General features: G+C 37.7%; 1 protein-coding gene across 1 annotated transcript; it reads right to left on the bottom strand.

The window, feature by feature from the left end:
- Positions 1–2230: 2230 nt before the first annotated feature.
- Positions 2231–17612, bottom strand: LOC146146671 (exopolyphosphatase PRUNE1-like). The gene is made up of 8 exons (XM_083387831.1): positions 14669–17612; positions 6525–6623; positions 5829–6040; positions 4812–4999; positions 4045–4229; positions 3422–3646; positions 3274–3359; positions 2231–2880 (listed from the first exon to the last, which is right to left on the bottom strand). Exons 1-8 carry the CDS (start codon positions 14810–14812, stop codon positions 2811–2813), a joined length of 1209 nt encoding a protein of 402 aa, XP_083243957.1. The 5' UTR covers positions 14813–17612; the 3' UTR covers positions 2231–2810.
- Positions 17613–17668: the final 56 nt, after the last annotated feature.

Below are 17668 nucleotides of genomic sequence, written 5' to 3'. Positions count from 1 at the left end.
ATTACAGGTTCAGTTGTGCATGGGTCTAATGAGTCTGATGTAGAAAATTCAGACTGATCAATAATATCACTTTCTGTAACCATACCATCAAGTACGGACTCATCTTGTAATGTATCATTGTTGACAGCACCATTACATTGTGAACCAACCACTTTAGTAGCTAAGAGTTGCTCCGCAGAATTTTCAGCACCAAAATCCAAGATCTGGTCAGGCAACAAACTATCAGTTTCACTTTGATCCTGCTCTTCTGGTAAGTTTGATATGCTTTCCATATTTGGTGACAAGAAACTGACCATATCATTTTTACTTTGGTTGAGTACATCTGTAACATCTGTGTCATTTAAAGGTTTTAAAACAGCATCATTATCAGCCATTGGTATTTCATCCAATAGAGTTGCTACATTTGAACTGGCATTGTCCTGCTCACCAAAATCCGTTTTGGTTTGGATATCACCAATGTCGCTTTTTAATCCTCCAGGTGTGTCATCAGTAACTTTATCCGTGTCCCTGAACATTGAACCATTATCACCCAGGACATCAGCTAAAACTTTATTATCAGCAGGCATATCTGTTTCTAATATTAAGGCGTTGTCTCTGGCAGATGGCATACCTTCATTAAGAGCTTCAGAAAAAAACAATTCATTTTGAGTCGTCACTGCATTAGTAGTTGTTTCAGCAATAGCCTGTTTACTGGAATTTTCAAAACTAGAAGGAATAAAATCCTGTTGTTCCTCTCCATGAAATTTGTTAATTTCAGTAACAGCGGCCTCTCCAATAAAGTTTTCCGTTTCAGTTGATAAAAGTTTGTCATTATTGGTGTCGGAAATTTCTAGATTAATGTTGTCACTTGATAAAGTTTGATCATCTTCTTGGGAATTTTTTTTGTTTGCATCACCGACAGTGGCAATCAATAGATCATCTTGGTCTACTATCAAACTATCTGAAACATGCTCTTTATTTTGTTTGGAAAAAAATGACTCATGGTCATCTTCAAAAGAATGTATCATCGTTGTCTCATTTTTATCATCTTTCAAACCATCTAAAAAGGGTTCCTCATTTTGGATGTTTAAGTTTGACTCATAATTGTCTTCAGTTGGATCAGGAAAATTATCAACACTTTCAACAACAGACAGTTCACCACCATCAACATTAAAACTTGTGGCATCCATTCCTGGTAACCCTAAATCATCCAGTAAATTATTCTCCACACTGTTGTCAGCATTCTGAATCTGCGCTGGCAAATCATGTACACCATTCACATCTGAACTGTGGTCAAATTGTACAAAATCCAACAATGCTGCCTGGGAAGCAATTGTTGACTCAGGCTTATTTGCAGTCCCAGGTGGAATCATGCCGTCATTGGGCGTTTGTTCCATTGGTTGATGATTACATAATGCCTGGGGGCTGCTGTTAGCAATTGGATCAAAGCCAAAGATATCTGAATTAGATGATACACTGGGTACTTCATTGTCAAATAGAGTATGGCCTTCAGCTGTAATTATAGGCTTATGAATTTCGCCAGACATGGCAATTTCACCTACAGCTATGTTACCAAATATATCCACGTCATTATTAAGTGTATTTCCTATGTCAATTGCATGTTGACTGGTCAGCAAATTTCCACTGTTATTTGCTTCAGTGCTTTCCATATTGAACACTGTTTCATTGCTATTTAAAAACGATACAAACAAATCAGTTTGTCCATCAGACGCACCAAATGTGTTTTCGTTGTCCGCTGGACTATCAAAAAGTCCAAACAAATCCTGTGAAGCTGAAACTTGAGTTTCCACTAGTTCTAGTGGGGTGCTGTTTTGGTTTTCAGGTTGTGAAAAAGCCTCGTCAAATGATAAACCAAGTAGATCAGTAACTTGGTTATTTTCCACAGGCAAATTTACTTCACTGTTATCCTGTTCATGGATGTTTGCAGTCGGTAGTTTTATTTCCTGATTTTCGCTAGTTTCTAAACCCAATAAATCTCCATTGTATGCTGTTTCAGTAGTAAATGCATTAACACTTGCTTGTTCAGTTGCTACAGTATCAACTCTTTCTGACTCTGTGGCAGACAAACCGTTATGACTTGGTTGTAAAGTGTCGTTTGAAGGGCCATTGACATCATAATCACCCAATAACGATGATGTCATGGCTAAGCTCTAGTTCACTACATTACCACTAAATGAATGAAACCAGCATTGCATTATTCAAATGCCAGAGTGTTTCTAAAACATAAACCACAAAAAATCATGCAAAATCGTCCCGTTTATATTGCAATACAAATGTTGAAATGGCAAGTAACAAATAAAAAATGCACAAGATTCTGGTTGTCTTTCATAATTTGGCCCTTTTGGGCAACATTATGTTACTTATAAATCTCACACCCACTATCCTTTGACACAAACTGATTTGAGGGCAGAAGGACAAAGCACTTAGTAGGCTGCATTATTTTGCACTAGTTAAACATTAATTGTATCCTGGTGTCAAAGGGGAAAGAGAGGCACTGTTTAAACTGTTTGTCCAAAGTAAATAAATACATAATTTCTCCAACACCCTATTATTATAGCATTGTAGCTTCAGTTAAAAGAAACAGAAACAAATTATCTGAATATTGCAGGATTTACTGAGCATTGGTTTTAATGTTTCCTCTGTCAATAAAACAACAAAGCGCGATAGACAAAGGATAATTAAATTTTGACGTGATGCTTAAGGGAAAGTCAAAGCAGGACAAACTTGTGTAGGACAATAGATTACTGTCGGGCGTCGGCCTTTAGTGGGGTTACCCTTATTTAAAGGTCTGTATTCCTCCAAATTTTGTGTTATGAGTTAGCAAGAACTTTGGCCACGATGGGAAGAACCTGTTTTCTAGAAGCCTTGCAGTTGAACATTCTGGTTAAAAGAATAACTTATTTTATACAGCAATTCATTGTATTGTTTAAATTGACTGATTGACAATTCAACTTCTCATTTTGCATGGAATATTTACTACTTACAATGCCTTGCTTCATTACTACAAAAAATAAAGCTATATATGTAGTAGAATATTTCAAAAATTTATATACTTTAGAAACTGCCTTGCATTTGAACATTCTGGTCAATAGAACAACTTGTTTTATAGATCAATTATCCAAATTTTAATAGTAATTTTATCCTTTGCTATGACTGGCTAAAATATCAGCTTTTTAAATTACATGGAATACCAACTTCTAAATACAAGACTTTATGAAATCAAACAAAATAAACCAATTTATGTGGTTAAAAACACTTAAAAGATTTACATACCTTAGAAACACAAAGTTTTCTGCATTTGCAATAGGTTCATTGGTTGTCTTTACATTATATTCACTCTCTATCAGCTTATTGAGAATCTACAAAAAACAGAACAGCATTGAAGCAAACGAGACAAATGGTAATTTAATCCCCTAATTACCTGATCCCTAATTGCAGTGTTAGAACTGTAGAGAGCCAGTGGTTTATACATCAAGGGGTCTTTTTTAACCACTGGTGCAATTGCTATCCATGCACCAAGCTTATTCTCTGAGCAGTGTGACATAATATCAAAGGTCACATTGGGGCGTTCAAAATAGCTGTACAAGTTCTGGTGTAGGGTACTGAATAGAAATTCATGTTCAGAGTTGGAAAGGTGCTTAGGATCCTAAAAAATAAAATAAATAACACTTCAAAATTACCAAAGCAGTTATTCCTTACCAGTGACTCACAAAAAATCATTCAGATTTTATAAATAGCCTATCTTGTATATATATTTGGGTAGTAGGTACACTATGCATGCATGTCTAATGTAGCTTGATAATAATGAATTGCAAAGCATTGGCCTTGCTATTTGTATTTATTTGTTGTAACAATAATATATTTGATATTGTCGAAAAAGAAATAGTGATTGGACGAAAATAACAATTTTCCACTTTTATAAATTAAATTAAAAAAAACTTGAAAATAAAGATAACCAATTCAAAGGGTTTTAACTTTTATTTTTAAGTTTTTTGATTTTTAACCTTGACAAACTAAAACTTTCAACATCATAGATATAATTACCTTTAACATCATTTCCACATTGGACAGGCCACCAACAGAAAACTTGGCTTCTGTAAGGCTTTTATAATATAGATCAACTTCTTCTCTATTCTTTTTACCCCAGAGTTGCTGAAAAACCTTTTCATCCCTTGGTGTTGTTTTACCCATGGCAGGTGAAAAGCAAAATGTATCCACAATAATGGCACCTGATTATAAAAAGAAACATATTGTGAAATATGACATAATTCAGTTATGGAGTTTAAAATATCTTTCTAGTTGTGTATAAGTGACAGGAATTAGGCGAGTAATTTAAAATTGGTCACAGCATTAACACAAATCATCTGGTTTATTAGTTTAGTTGGCATTACATTGAATAGTTTAATTTAAAATCAGAATGCCTAATAAAAAATGATTCTGTTTACCTTCTGCCTGTTTGAAAATACAAAATACTTTTGGTTTTCCTATCAGTGTAAGTCAAAGTCAACGAATGTGCTGTAAAAATAAATTTGGTCACTAATTTTTTTTCAAAAAGCATTTATTAAACCACTGTATGACATAAGGAATTAAACCACTGTATGACTTAAGGAATAGATTCTTGTTTTACACTAAAACCTAATTTTTAATGGGTGAAATGTAAATAAAATATTAAACAAAATTGTTGTATAGAGTACACAGTTTTGCACTCGCCTGTGTGTGTCTCTTCTTTGGTATACTATAGATAATTTGCTTAATTCACGGTAATATAACTTCTATCTCTCAAATTACTCTTTGAAAAGCAAAAATCTTACTTAGGAGTAATTCTTTTACTTGATTGGGAAGGGAAGAAGGGTTTGACGTTTTTAAAATCCCTTCAGCTACAAGTGTTGAACAAGAACCAACAATGGAAATGTCTTGCTTGATGTCACTTCTTATTTCTGTATCAACCGGTCGGTGATCGACTATTTCCACAACGTTTCGATAAAGGCATTCCAACTCTCTGAAAAGAAAGCATTGGAAATTTAATTTATGATCTCTGACTTTGACTGATGGTGCCTTAATTACTTATTTAAAAGATTAAAAATACATGTTTTCAAGGTGCTATTATAACTGGCCAGGTCTGATTCCATTAAACCAGTACTTCTAAACATTTGTTTGTGGTGACCAAAATACTATAATGTGTAAGCATAACAGCAAAGCTTTAACAAACCAAACTGTTAACTGAACTTAATGCGGATAAAACAAAATATAAGACAGTAAGATAAATAGTAAAGATTAAACTAAGTACAAAACTTAGTAAACCGAAAATCAGTTTGTTTGTATGTTATAAAAAGATAAATATATTTCGCTATAAAGCATTCATTCGAATTAAGATACTGATGATGCTTTATAGCAAAATATATTTATCTTTTTATAACATACACACAAATGATTTTCGGTTTACTAAGTTTTGTACTTAGTTTAATCTTTACAATTTTCACCATTCGGATTCAGGCAGATTTTGCTTCGAAAAGAATACTTTGATTATACGATAAAATCCCGAAAATCTATATAAATAGGTTTGAAACTTAAATTTAATTAATATGGGACATATCTTTATTATGTTTCTGCAATTTTCTCAAAGTCTAAATTAATTTTGCTCAGAACCAATCTAAATGAGTATACCCCTGATAACTACTGCAGTTGGCGCCCCCAATCTAATTTACATGGTGTATAATCCAAATTTGGATTGTAGAGTTTGGGAAGAAAAGCATTGCTTTATTCCAAAGTCAGAGAAAAAAAACATTATAAAATAAATAAGTGATATATTGATGCTACTAAGTGTATACCTTGTTAAAACGTGGTGATCAACTAGTGTAATTTGAAGAGAGGTTTGATCAAATTGGCTGAGTTGTTTCAAGTCTACATCATCTAGAAACAATATGTTCTCGTCAACAATATTGTTTTTATTCATGACAAACGTTATTTCTGTTCTTAGTTTCATTGCAGCTCTTTTAATGCCCAACAAAGGCATGAAGATATGACAATTACTGTCATCAACCTGAAGTACAATACACATACATTATAAATCAAAAATTCTAATAAGCATTTAACATTTATCCACGTGTGTATACAACTAACATACTATTTTAAAAGTGGTTGTGTCAAACACTTACAGTGCACATTTATAAGTACAATGGGAGCCTTCATAGGGCTTAACCGAAATCGGTCGATCAACAAAGATTTTTACGCAATTAAGGACAGGTCAGAAACAGCATGATGTGAGGTCAAAACTTAGGAATATACCGGGCCGATCTAATCAAAATTTAACCCTTGCACAATTTCTATTTGCACATCTTTCAGTGTTGTTTTGCAAGATAAACATGTGAACCAAATAATTAAAATTGGAAAATTATTTTAATGTGTAATACTTCAATAGACAATCAGCATGAAATTCGTTTTAATTATAAAAAATTCTGACATTAAATTTGTGTAAGTAGTAAGTATAAAAAAAAAATTTAGAAAAAATATTTGTAGCTACATACCTCGCGTTTATGCCAAGCAAGGACAACTGCAGAAACAAAAGAATCAAGATCACATGAATGATTTCCAACTATGAGATACAATACTTTTTTCTGATTTTGCTACAAAGAAAAATTAACTGTTACGAGTACGATACAATTATTTCATAAATGTATTCTTCCTGTATGAATCTTATGATATAACTAATAAATATGTAAACCAAGAATCATTAAAAAAAGTTTAAAATGTATTCTCACAAATATAGTCACTTTGTCTTTGGGTACAAAAAAAATGGGATAAATTACAATTAATTATTCATATGTGTGGTAAATTTGTGCCATGTACCTTATTCTATGTTATGTATTACGCTGTGTTTATTTGTGACATGTTGTGTTGCAGGTAATGTTTAGTTTAAATTCAGTTCATAAAAACCTAGCAATCCCTAGGTCACCACAATTTTATGAACTGAATTGTTAACATTGACCTTGTGCTTTACCAATCGTCATGGAGAGACTGATGAGGCCAGACCGTCTGGAACTTGATCCCAATGACCCAGAGGCCATTAAAATGTATAAACATTGGTGGCGTTCATTTGATTTATTCGAGCCATTGAGAAAACACAAAATAGCCATCGGAGTAGAACCAGCCAAGAAACAGGTGGTGTTATTACTTTATCATCAGAAGAAAAATTAGACCTCCTTGTCAATGGCATATCACATAAACTCTACTCCTATGTAGAATCCTGTGAAACTTTTCAATCTGCTAAAGAGACTCTTAACAAAGTTTTTCTGAAAGAAAATAACATCACAGTAGCTCGTCATTTATTGATGGTGAGAAAACAGAAACCGGATGAGAACCTAACTGATTTCATGTATGCTTTGCATGAGCTTTCTAAATCCTGTGCATTTCAGGATGTCGATGCAGATACTTATCGACAAGAAATGGTTCGCAACTCCTTTATTAGTGGCATGGTAGCCCCCGACATCCGACAAAGACTTCTTGAGAAAAATAAGGTTACCTGTAAAGAAGCCTTCGATCAAGCCTTGGTGTTAGAACGAGCAAGGAATGAGGCCGTGACCCTTATTAAGGAAACTACAAATGTGACCATTGCAGCCTCAGAGACTCCTGAGTCCACTGTTTTTGCAATAGCTAAGAAAGATTGTTTCTACTGTTGAGGTTCTATGCATCCTGGAGGCCGCTCCTCTTGTCCAGCTAGAGAAGCCACTTGTAACTCCTGTGGTCACAAAGGTCACTATGCTAAAAAGTGTTTGTCGAGAATAAGAAAGAAGGGATTTAGTAGTTCCTTCAAGACATCGGCTTCAGTTCTGCCACAAACAGAAAGTGGAGAGTCTACTTTTGCATCTATCACAAATTCTTTCATATATATGATGAATGGGCACCCTGATCCACCTTCAGGTTTATATCCTGCACTTATTAAAGTCTCCCTTGGTGCCAGGATGCTAAACGCTTTGGTGGATTCTGGAGCAACTGGATGTTACTTGGATAGTCGAGTATGTCAGGAACATCACTTACCTGTTTCTGGGCAAAGATCCAAAGTAGGTATGGCTTCACGAAAGGCTTCAGCTGAGGTAATTGGCACTACTTGTACAACATTGTGGCTAAATAAATCCCGCTATTCTCTGACATTTGAGGTGGTTGATGAGTTATGTGCTGAAGTTATTCTGGGACAATCATTTCTCGGCCTTCATAAAGGGGCATTCTTTCACTTTAAGGGTCCTCGTCCTCTTCTTAACATTTGCCCTACTTACCCAAATAATAGCACTTGTAGTGTGGCTGCAGCCTATGTGAAACCATTTAGACTCTTTACAGATCTAGAAAGGGGATTCAGACCTATTGCTGTAAAATCACGTCGGTATTCAGCTGATGACCAATATTTTATCCGTAAGGAAGTTTTAAAACTTCTAGAAGAGGATATTATTGAACCTTCAAGAAGTCCTTGGCGTGCACAAGTTTTGGTTGCAAAGAGTGGTAATCACCGCCGTCGATTGGTCATTGATTACTCTCAAACTGTGAATCGCTTTACATTTCTAGATGCATATCCGCTGCCCAGGATAGATGATCAAGTAAATGCTGTTGCTAAAGGTAAACTCTTTAGCACGCTTGATTTGCGCTCTGCCTATCATCAGATTCCCCTGCATGAAGAAGATAGACCTTTTACCGCTTTTGAGGCCGATGGTCGACTATATCAGTATAAAAGACTGCCTTTTGGACTGACCAATGGAGTATCTGTTTTTCAAAGACTGATAGATGTTATCATTTCAAAATATAGGTTAAGAAAAACGTTTGCCTACCTGGACAATGTAACTGTGGTGGGAAACTCACAGGAGGAACATGACAGAAATCTTGAAGCCCTATTACATGCTGCCGGGAAGGAAGGCCTCACCTTCAACGAAGAAAAGTCACATATTGCAAAGAAGGAAATTCAACTGTTGGGATACCTGGTAAAGCCTGGTAAAATCCAGCCTGATCCTGAGCGGTTAAAGCCACTCTTGGACATGCTCATGCCTCAAACACTTGCTGAACTCCGACGCGCTGTGGGTCTATTTGCATACTATGCCCGTTGGGTTCATCAGTTTTCAGATAAGGTTTGACTCCTTGTCAAAGCCATTCAGGAAAAGGCTCTCCCATTGGCTAAACCACAAGCTATGGCTTTTGCAGAGCTTAGAAAAAGTTTGGCTTCCGCCTGTCTGAAAAATATTGATCCTTATCAACCCTTTACTGTGGAGTGTGATGCCTCCCAATTTGCACTGGCCGCTACCCTGAACCAATGTGGTCGCCCTGTTGCTTTTTACTCCCGGACCTTTACAAAAAGTGAACTCAACTACCCTATCGTGGAGAAGGAGGCTACAGCTATTATGGAGGCTACGAGAAAATGGAGTCATTTCTTGCATGGTAACACCTTTACATTATTGACTGACCAGCGTGCTCTTTCTTATATGTTTGATCCTGTGCGCCCAGGTAAAATTAAAAATGCTAAGTTCCAGCTGTGGCGAGCTGAACTGGGGGCCTTTTCATATCGCGTTCACCACCGTCCTGGTAAACTAAACACTGCTCCTGATGCCCTTTCAAGAATTTCTTCTCTATGTTTCATGGGAAATGCTGGACTAGTTCAAATCCATAGGCAATTGGGGCACCCTGGGGTAACACGCCTACTTCATTTTGTAAAAGCGCGCAACTTACCTTACTCTATTAATGAGGTTCGGCAAACATGTGCAGAATGTAAAGTTTGTGCCGAAGTAAAACCTCGTTTTCACCACAAGTCTAATAAGTCTTTAATCAAAGCTTCTGCTCCATGGGAAAGAATTAGCATTGATTTTAAAGGACCTGTCAGGGGTAGAAGACATTACATTCTCTTTGTGGTGGATGAGTTTTCCCGTTTTCCTTTTGTTCTGACATGACTACGAAAACCGTCATAGCTTCGCTAACTTCACTTTTTGCTCTTTTTGGTCTACCCTCTTTCGTCCACAGTGACCGGGGCACAGCCTTTGCTTCTGGTGAATTTAAAAAGTTTTTGACCGATAGAGGAGTGGTACCAAGTCGGACTACTCCCTATCATCCTACTGGTAACAGCCAATGTGAAAGAGTGAACCAAACCGTATGGCGAACAGTTAAACTACTTTTAAAGGAAAGGGGTCTGGGAGAAGATAGATGGGAAGAAATCTTAGTGGAGGCCCTTCATTCCGTAAGATCTCTGCTTTGCACCTCAACAAACCAAACCCCTCATGAGCGTTTCTTAAACTTCGGACGAAGAACTATGCTGGGAAGATCATTACCATCATGGCTGCTCCAGCCTGGAAAAGTTTTGATGAGACGTTTTGTGCGAAATAAAGGAGATCCCTGTTACGTGTTTATCAACACTTAAACACCCAAATTAATTAAATGCCATAAGCCAAATCTTAGAGTTCTTTAAGTAATTTTACGATGTGATAAATAGGGTTTTAGATTACGCGTTTCAGCTTTCGTTTGCCAAATATGTTCTTCAGTTACATAATATCATATTTGATGATGCAAAGTTTTCCGTATTGTTGTGTGTAAAATTCCTGAGTTTTCCTGCTTCAGTTCGCCTCGTTTCAAACTTGACATGTAACCTTTAACCTCGTAATCTATAACTGTCAGTCTTGCGGGCGGTTTTCTCACTATCTGCAAAACAAGCCACTTGTTTCGCTGGCGTCTGACTCCCGCTGCAAATTGGCCTTAGAATGGCCGCTGTAATGCCTAGCCATGTTTTTAGAGTGCCGGCCAGTCTTATTGGCCAAATATGACGAACTTCCGTGTTCTTTTTCTTCCTACGTATTGGCTATATACATGTCGTTTCTTAGCGGCTTTGGGCTTTTCTCTAGAGAAGTCTTTTGCGAAGTTTTAGCCGACAGTCGCTGCAATAGGCGGTGGCTGTCTGTCTCACATTAACTTGAAAATAACGTTCACTAATGCTATTTGATAACGTTTTAATTCGTTGTAACAATATACTTTTGATTGGAATTTTAGTTGTGGTTATGACAGGTAGCATATCTGACCAGAAGCCTTTGCAAACAACAAGAACTCACGCGGTTGCGTCCCGCCGGGCAACTGTATGGGGTTTGGGGTCAGACCCCAGTGCACAGGTCGCGGCGGGGGCGTAACAATCCCTTAGTTGATGAGGTAGACTTGCTGGAAGCCAATCAAAGTTTTGCACATATTCGGCTTCCAGGGGGGCGTGAATCGACAGTGTCTGTGCAGGATTTAGCTCCTTGCCCTGAAGACCATGAAGTCCCTCCACTGCCAGATGCAGAATCCTTTGGCGAGTCTCTTGAAAATGGAGTCCCAATTTCTACCAATTTGCCTCCCCATACTACTAGGCCATCTACAGTTACTACTTTTGCATCTATCACAAATTCTTTCATATATATGATGAATGGGCACCCTGATCCACCTTCAGGTTTATATCCTGCACTTATTAAAGTCTCCCTTGGTGCCAGGATGCTAAACGCTTTGGTGGATTCTGGAGCAACTGGATGTTACTTGGATAGTCGAGTATGTCAGGAACATCACTTACCTGTTTCTGGGCAAAGATCCAAAGTAGGTATGGCTTCACGAAAGGCTTCAGCTGAGGTAATTGGCACTACTTGTACAACATTGTGGCTAAATAAATCCCGCTATTCTCTGACATTTGAGGTGGTTGATGAGTTATGTGCTGAAGTTATTCTGGGACAATCATTTCTCGGCCTTCATAAAGGGGCATTCTTTCACTTTAAGGGTCCTCGTCCTCTTCTTAACATTTGCCCTACTTACCCAAATAATAGCACTTGTAGTGTGGCTGCAGCCAATGTGAAACCATTTAGACTCTTTACAGATCTAGAAAGGGGATTCAGACCTATTGCTGTAAAATCACGTCGGTATTCAGCTGATGACCAATATTTTATCTGTAAGGAAGTTTTAAAACTTCTAGAAGAGGATATTATTGAACCTTCAAGAAGTCCTTGGCGTGCACAAGTTTTGGTTGCAAAGAGTGGTAATCACCGCCGTCGATTGGTCATTGATTACTCTCAAACCGTGAATCGCTTTACATTTCTAGATGCATATCCGCTGCGCAGGATAGATGATCAAGTAAATGCTGTTGCTAAAGGTAAACTCTTTAGCACGCTTGATTTGCGCTCTGCCTATCATCAGATTCCCCTGCATGAAGAAGATAGACCTTTTACCGCTTTTGAGGCCGATGGTCGACTATATCAGTATAAAAGACTGCCTTTTGGACTGACCAATGGAGTATCTGTTTTTCAAAGACTGATAGATGTTATCATTTCAAAATATAGGTTAAGAAAAACGTTTGCCTACCTGGACAATGTAACTGTGGTGGGAAACTCACAGGAGGAACATGACAGAAATCTTGAAGCCCTATTACATGCTGCCGGGAAGGAAGGCCTCACCTTCAACGAAGAAAAGTCACATATTGCAAAAAAGGAAATTCAACTGTTGGGATACCTGGTAAAGCCTGGTAAAATCCAGCCTGATCCTGAGCGGTTGAAGCCACTCTTAGACATGCTCATGCCTCAAACACTTGCTGAACTCCGACGCGCTGTGGGTCTATTTGCATACTATGCCCGTTGGGTTCATCAGTTTTCAGGTAAGGTTCGACCCCTTGTCAAAGCCATTCAGGAAAAGGCTCTCCCATTGGCTAAACCACAAGCTATGGCTTTTGCAGAGCTTAGAAAAAGTTTGGCTTCCGCCTGTCTGAAAAATATTGATCCTTATCAACCCTTTACTGTGGAGTGTGATGCCTCCCAATTTGCACTGGCCGCTACCCTGAACCAATGTGGTCGCCCTGTCGCTTTTTACTCCCGGACCTTTACAAAAAGCGAACTCAACTACCCTATCGTGGTGAAGGAGGCTACAGCTATTATGGAGGCTACGAGAAAATGGAGTCATTTCTTGCACGGTAACACCTTTACATTATTGACTGACCAGCGTGCTCTTTCTTATATGTTTGATCCTGTGCGCCCAGGTAAAATTAAAAATGCTAAGTTCCAGCTGTGGCGAGCTGAACTGGGGGCCTTTTCATATCGCGTTCACCACCGTCCTGGTAAACTAAACACTGCTCCTGATGCCCTTTCAAGAATTTCTTCTCTATGTTTCATGGGAAATGCTGGACTAGTCCAAATCCATAGGCAATTGGGGCACCTTGGGGTAACACGCCTACTTCATTTTATAAAAGCGCGCAACTTACCTTACTCTATTAATGAGGTTCGGCAAACATGTGCAGAATGTAAAGTTTGTGCCGAAGTAAAACCTCGTTTTCACCGCAAGTCAAATAAGTCTTTAATCAAAGCTTCTGCTCCATGGGAAAGAATTAGCATTGATTTTAAAGGACCTGTCAGGGGTAGAAGACATTACATTCTCTTTGTGGTGGATGAGTTTTCCCGTTTTCCTTTTGCAATTCCCTGTTCTGACATGACTACGAAAACCGTCATAGCTTCGCTAACTTCACTTTTTGCTCTTTTTGGTCTACCCTCTTTCGTCCACAGTGACCGGGGCACAGCCTTTGCTTCTGGTGAATTTAAAAAGTTTTTGACCGATAGAGGAGTGGTACCAAGTCGGACTACTCCCTATCATCCTACTGGTAACAGCCAATGTGAAAGAGTGAACCAAACCATATGGCGAACAGTTAAACTCCTTTTGGACAGGGACAGGGGTCTGGGAGAAGATAGATGGGAAGAAATCTTAGTGGAGGCCCTTCATTCCGTAAGATCTCTGCTTTACACCTCAACAAACCAAACCCCTCATGAGCGTTTCTTAAACTTCGGACGAAGAACTATGCTGGGAAGATCATTACCATCATGGCTGCTCCAGCCTGGAAAAGTTTTGATGAGACGTTTTGTGCGAAATAAAGGAGATCCCTTAGTTGATGAGGTAGACTTGCTGGAAGCCAATCAAAGTTTTGCACATATTCGGCTTCCAGGGGGGCGTGAATCGACAGTGTCTGTGCAGGATTTAGCTCCTTGCCCTGAAGACCATGAAGTCCCTCCACTGCCAGATGCAGAATCCTTTGGCGAGTCTCTTGAAAATGGAGTCCCAATTTCTACCAATTTGCCTCCCCATACTACTAGGCCATCTACAGTTACTACAGCAGAATCTGCATTGGACAGATCATCGGTAGAAGATTTGGCTCATGGTACAGATGAGTTACCTCCTACTTCACCTTCTCCTTTTGAGTTTCCACCTGCTTCGCCTACTGGTTTGCAAGTGAGGCGTTCATCCAGAATTCATAAACCCCCTTCACGGTTTGGTGATTGGACTCATTAAAAATGAACCCTTAAAATTGTTTAAATGAAACGATGCTTTTTTGTTGGGTGAACAGTGTACTTTCATTATTTAGAGGGGAAAAATGTGGTAAATTTGTGCCATGTACCTTATTCTATGTTATTTATTACGCTGTGTTTATTTGTGACATGTTGTGTTGCAGGTAATGTTTAGTTTAAATTCAGTTCATAAAAACCTAGCAATCCCTAGGTCACCACAACTAATAAATATGTAAACCAAGAATCATTAAAAAAAGTTTAAAATGTATTCTCACAAATATAGTCACTTTGTCTTTGGGTACAAAAAAAACGGGATAAATTACAATTAATTATTCATATGCAAGCAAGAACCCATTAATCAATATTAATTTTACCTTTATAAATTGATTGTATTGTTCCCTCGCACAATTTAGAAACCTATTAAGCATTATTATTGTATATTTCAACAAGGGGGCATGACCACCAACAGGACTCAAAACCAAAACGTGCGCGCGATATGTGCACGGTTCGGTGCACATTCCAAGGTGCACATTGTGCGCACATTGTGCACTTGTGATATGTACGCAAGCCGAAATGTGCACATTGTGCGCACAATGTGCACTTGCGATATGTGACGATTAAATGCACATTGTGCACTATCGCTCAATGTGCAACTTACAATGTATCAGCGAACGTTATGCAGAAAAATAAATAACTACATATTAAACGATTTTTCCGATGATGTTTTTGTATGAAAAAGATCAAGTAATACATGTTATTTTTCGTGCCATTCTTTTTATTATGATATATTTTCTATTTTAGTTCGGATTTCCGATTATATGGAGTGGATTTATTATGCATGTTATTTTTCGATCGATTCATTTTATAATTCTTTTTTTTTTAATTGAGTCCCAATTGTATGGATTTTCGATTATATGGGTTAAATTTACCAAACAAATAAGTTAACAACTGGGTGTAACTAAACCTGCAAATTTAGCCTTAAAACCCGTAAAAGTATTTTTAAACGTTCATAATTTTTACCTACTCTGCTTATGTGGGCATGGTTATGACGTCATTGGGTATCGGATTGTGATACTTTTTGTTCACGATATTGGTTATTGGTCACGGCACACATTTAGCACAAAAGCAATTAGGGAACAAAACAATACTCACTTCAGGGCGAAATACCAATCGTAAGATAAAAAGTTGGAAATGGTTGAATAGAAAAATTTTAAACGGAAAACTGCAGCAGCAATATTTGCGAAATACTTTAAGAAAGATTATAAACGAAATACTATCGATAGGTAAGTAATATGAAAATGCGACAGATACAAATTAAATATAACCTCAAATGACGAAGGAAAATAAAATTATAGTAAAAATAAATGAAAAATGAATAAAAAAGGAAAGGCTATCGAAATAAAAAAAATACAAAACACTACACTAAAGGAAAGTTAAAGACGAACGTAGAAAAATGCTACAGAAACATAAAAAATATATAATGTTAGATTACAGAGAAAAAAATAATTACTGAAAATAAAAAGTAAAGGTAAGGCCTACATTTATGCAACATCCAAAAAGGTAAAGAATACTGAACTGTTACCGAATCAGAACCGGAACTGAACGGAATAATTTGAAAGAACATAAACCTTAACCGAACCCCAACCTGTAAACAAAAGCGGTTCACTCCAGCATGACGTCACAATTTGTATTTAACAGAGTTAAGTTAACGCCATGTTCGTAATTTTATGACAAAAATATGAATATTGATTAAATAAAACGTTGATTTTTCATTTTTTCTATATATTATCAATGAGTTGCTGTTTTTTTAATACGTCACGTAACTTAGCTTAAATGACTTAATTTACAATTCAAAAATTATTCTTGCCTCTAACCAACGAAATTGCAAACCGTGCTCAAAATGCGTCCGATTCTCTCGGTATCCACCCGACGAATGACGATGCAACACAACGCCATCCAAAACGCAACCGCACACAAAGTTGTCACACAACGCTAGAAAAACTGAGACTTCAACATTCACACAAAGTCCTATCCCTGAAGGAAAACCAAGTCGGTGGGTAGCTGACCCGAACGGCGATTCCCGCGGACAAACGCATTAGTCCGGAACAAAGGGTCTACAATAATCAAATTTGTGACAATCTGTATATCTTCTGGTAAGTAAGAAAAGTACAAATCCTACATCTGCCTGTCTGTCTGTTTTTAACAGGGAGTCGAACCGGAACCGAACCGGAACTTTATGAACCGGTTTTGGGTCAATTTTATCCGAACCGTAACCGAACCTGAACCGTTTTTTATAAGATTTTAAGGAGCCGAACCGGAACTGAACCGAATAATTGAAAAGTACCTGAACCTTAACCGAACCTATAAATAAAAGCGGTTTGCTCCTGCATGACGTCACAACTTCTATTTTACAGAGTCAAGTTACGCTATATTCGAAATTTTATGAAAAAAGTATGAATATTGAATGTAAAAAACGTTGATTTTTTAATTTTTAGATATTTCAGTAATGAGTTGCTGTTTTTTTAATACGTCACGTAACTTAGATTGAATGACTTACAATTCAAAGATTATTCTCCACATTTATCGACCCTCATTTTGAGATTTAACGCAAATTATATTGTATCTGAACCGGAACTTTATGAACCGGTTTTGAAATAGCGTTGGTTGAACCGGAGCTGAACCGGAACTTTTAAATTCCTCCGAACCGAAACCGGAACTGAACCGGATTCCGAAAAAATCCTTAAACCCGAACCGAACCTGAACCGGAAAAGTCAAACGGTTCGACTCCCTGGTTTTTAAGTTCGATAATAATAATCGTCTGCCGGACAAATAGCGCCTTACCATCACACGCGGTGGAAAAAGTGATCACAGAAAAAAGAGTGTGCAACTTTTTAGCCACCTTTGCCGCACCGGCACATTAAAAGCACATCAAATTCAAGTGAGGTGCACATTAGATGCAGATTTAATGTACATTTGGCGCAAATATCGCAAGTGCACAATGTTCACCTTCGAATGCGGTGCACATATAACAAGTGCACATTGTGCGCACAATGTGCACATTTTGGTTCGTGCACATTGTGCGCACAATGTGCACCTTCGAATGCGGTGCACATATAGCAAGTGCACATTGTGCGCACAATGTGCACATTTTGGTTTTGAGCCCGTCTCATGACCACCGTGCTATCTGACTCCACTGAATCGAAACTAAACCAACTGCCATTGTAATTAAAGAGCATACTGTCAGGTCGCTTATAGATTTATTGTACATTCACATAATTTAGCATATTTCGCTTTCAATAAAAGAGCTTACAGCGCAGTAAAAACACGTATTGCCAGTAAGGAGTGCATAGTTGACTGTAGTGTTTTATCCAGCA

Source organism: Ascidiella aspersa, chromosome 4, assembly GCF_963924565.1.
Source record: "Ascidiella aspersa chromosome 4, kaAscAspe10.2, whole genome shotgun sequence".
NCBI classification, from domain to species: Eukaryota; Metazoa; Chordata; class Ascidiacea; order Phlebobranchia; family Ascidiidae; genus Ascidiella; species Ascidiella aspersa.
Note: the sequence above shows the minus strand (reverse complement) of the source record. Positions and strands in the feature narration are given on the sequence as shown.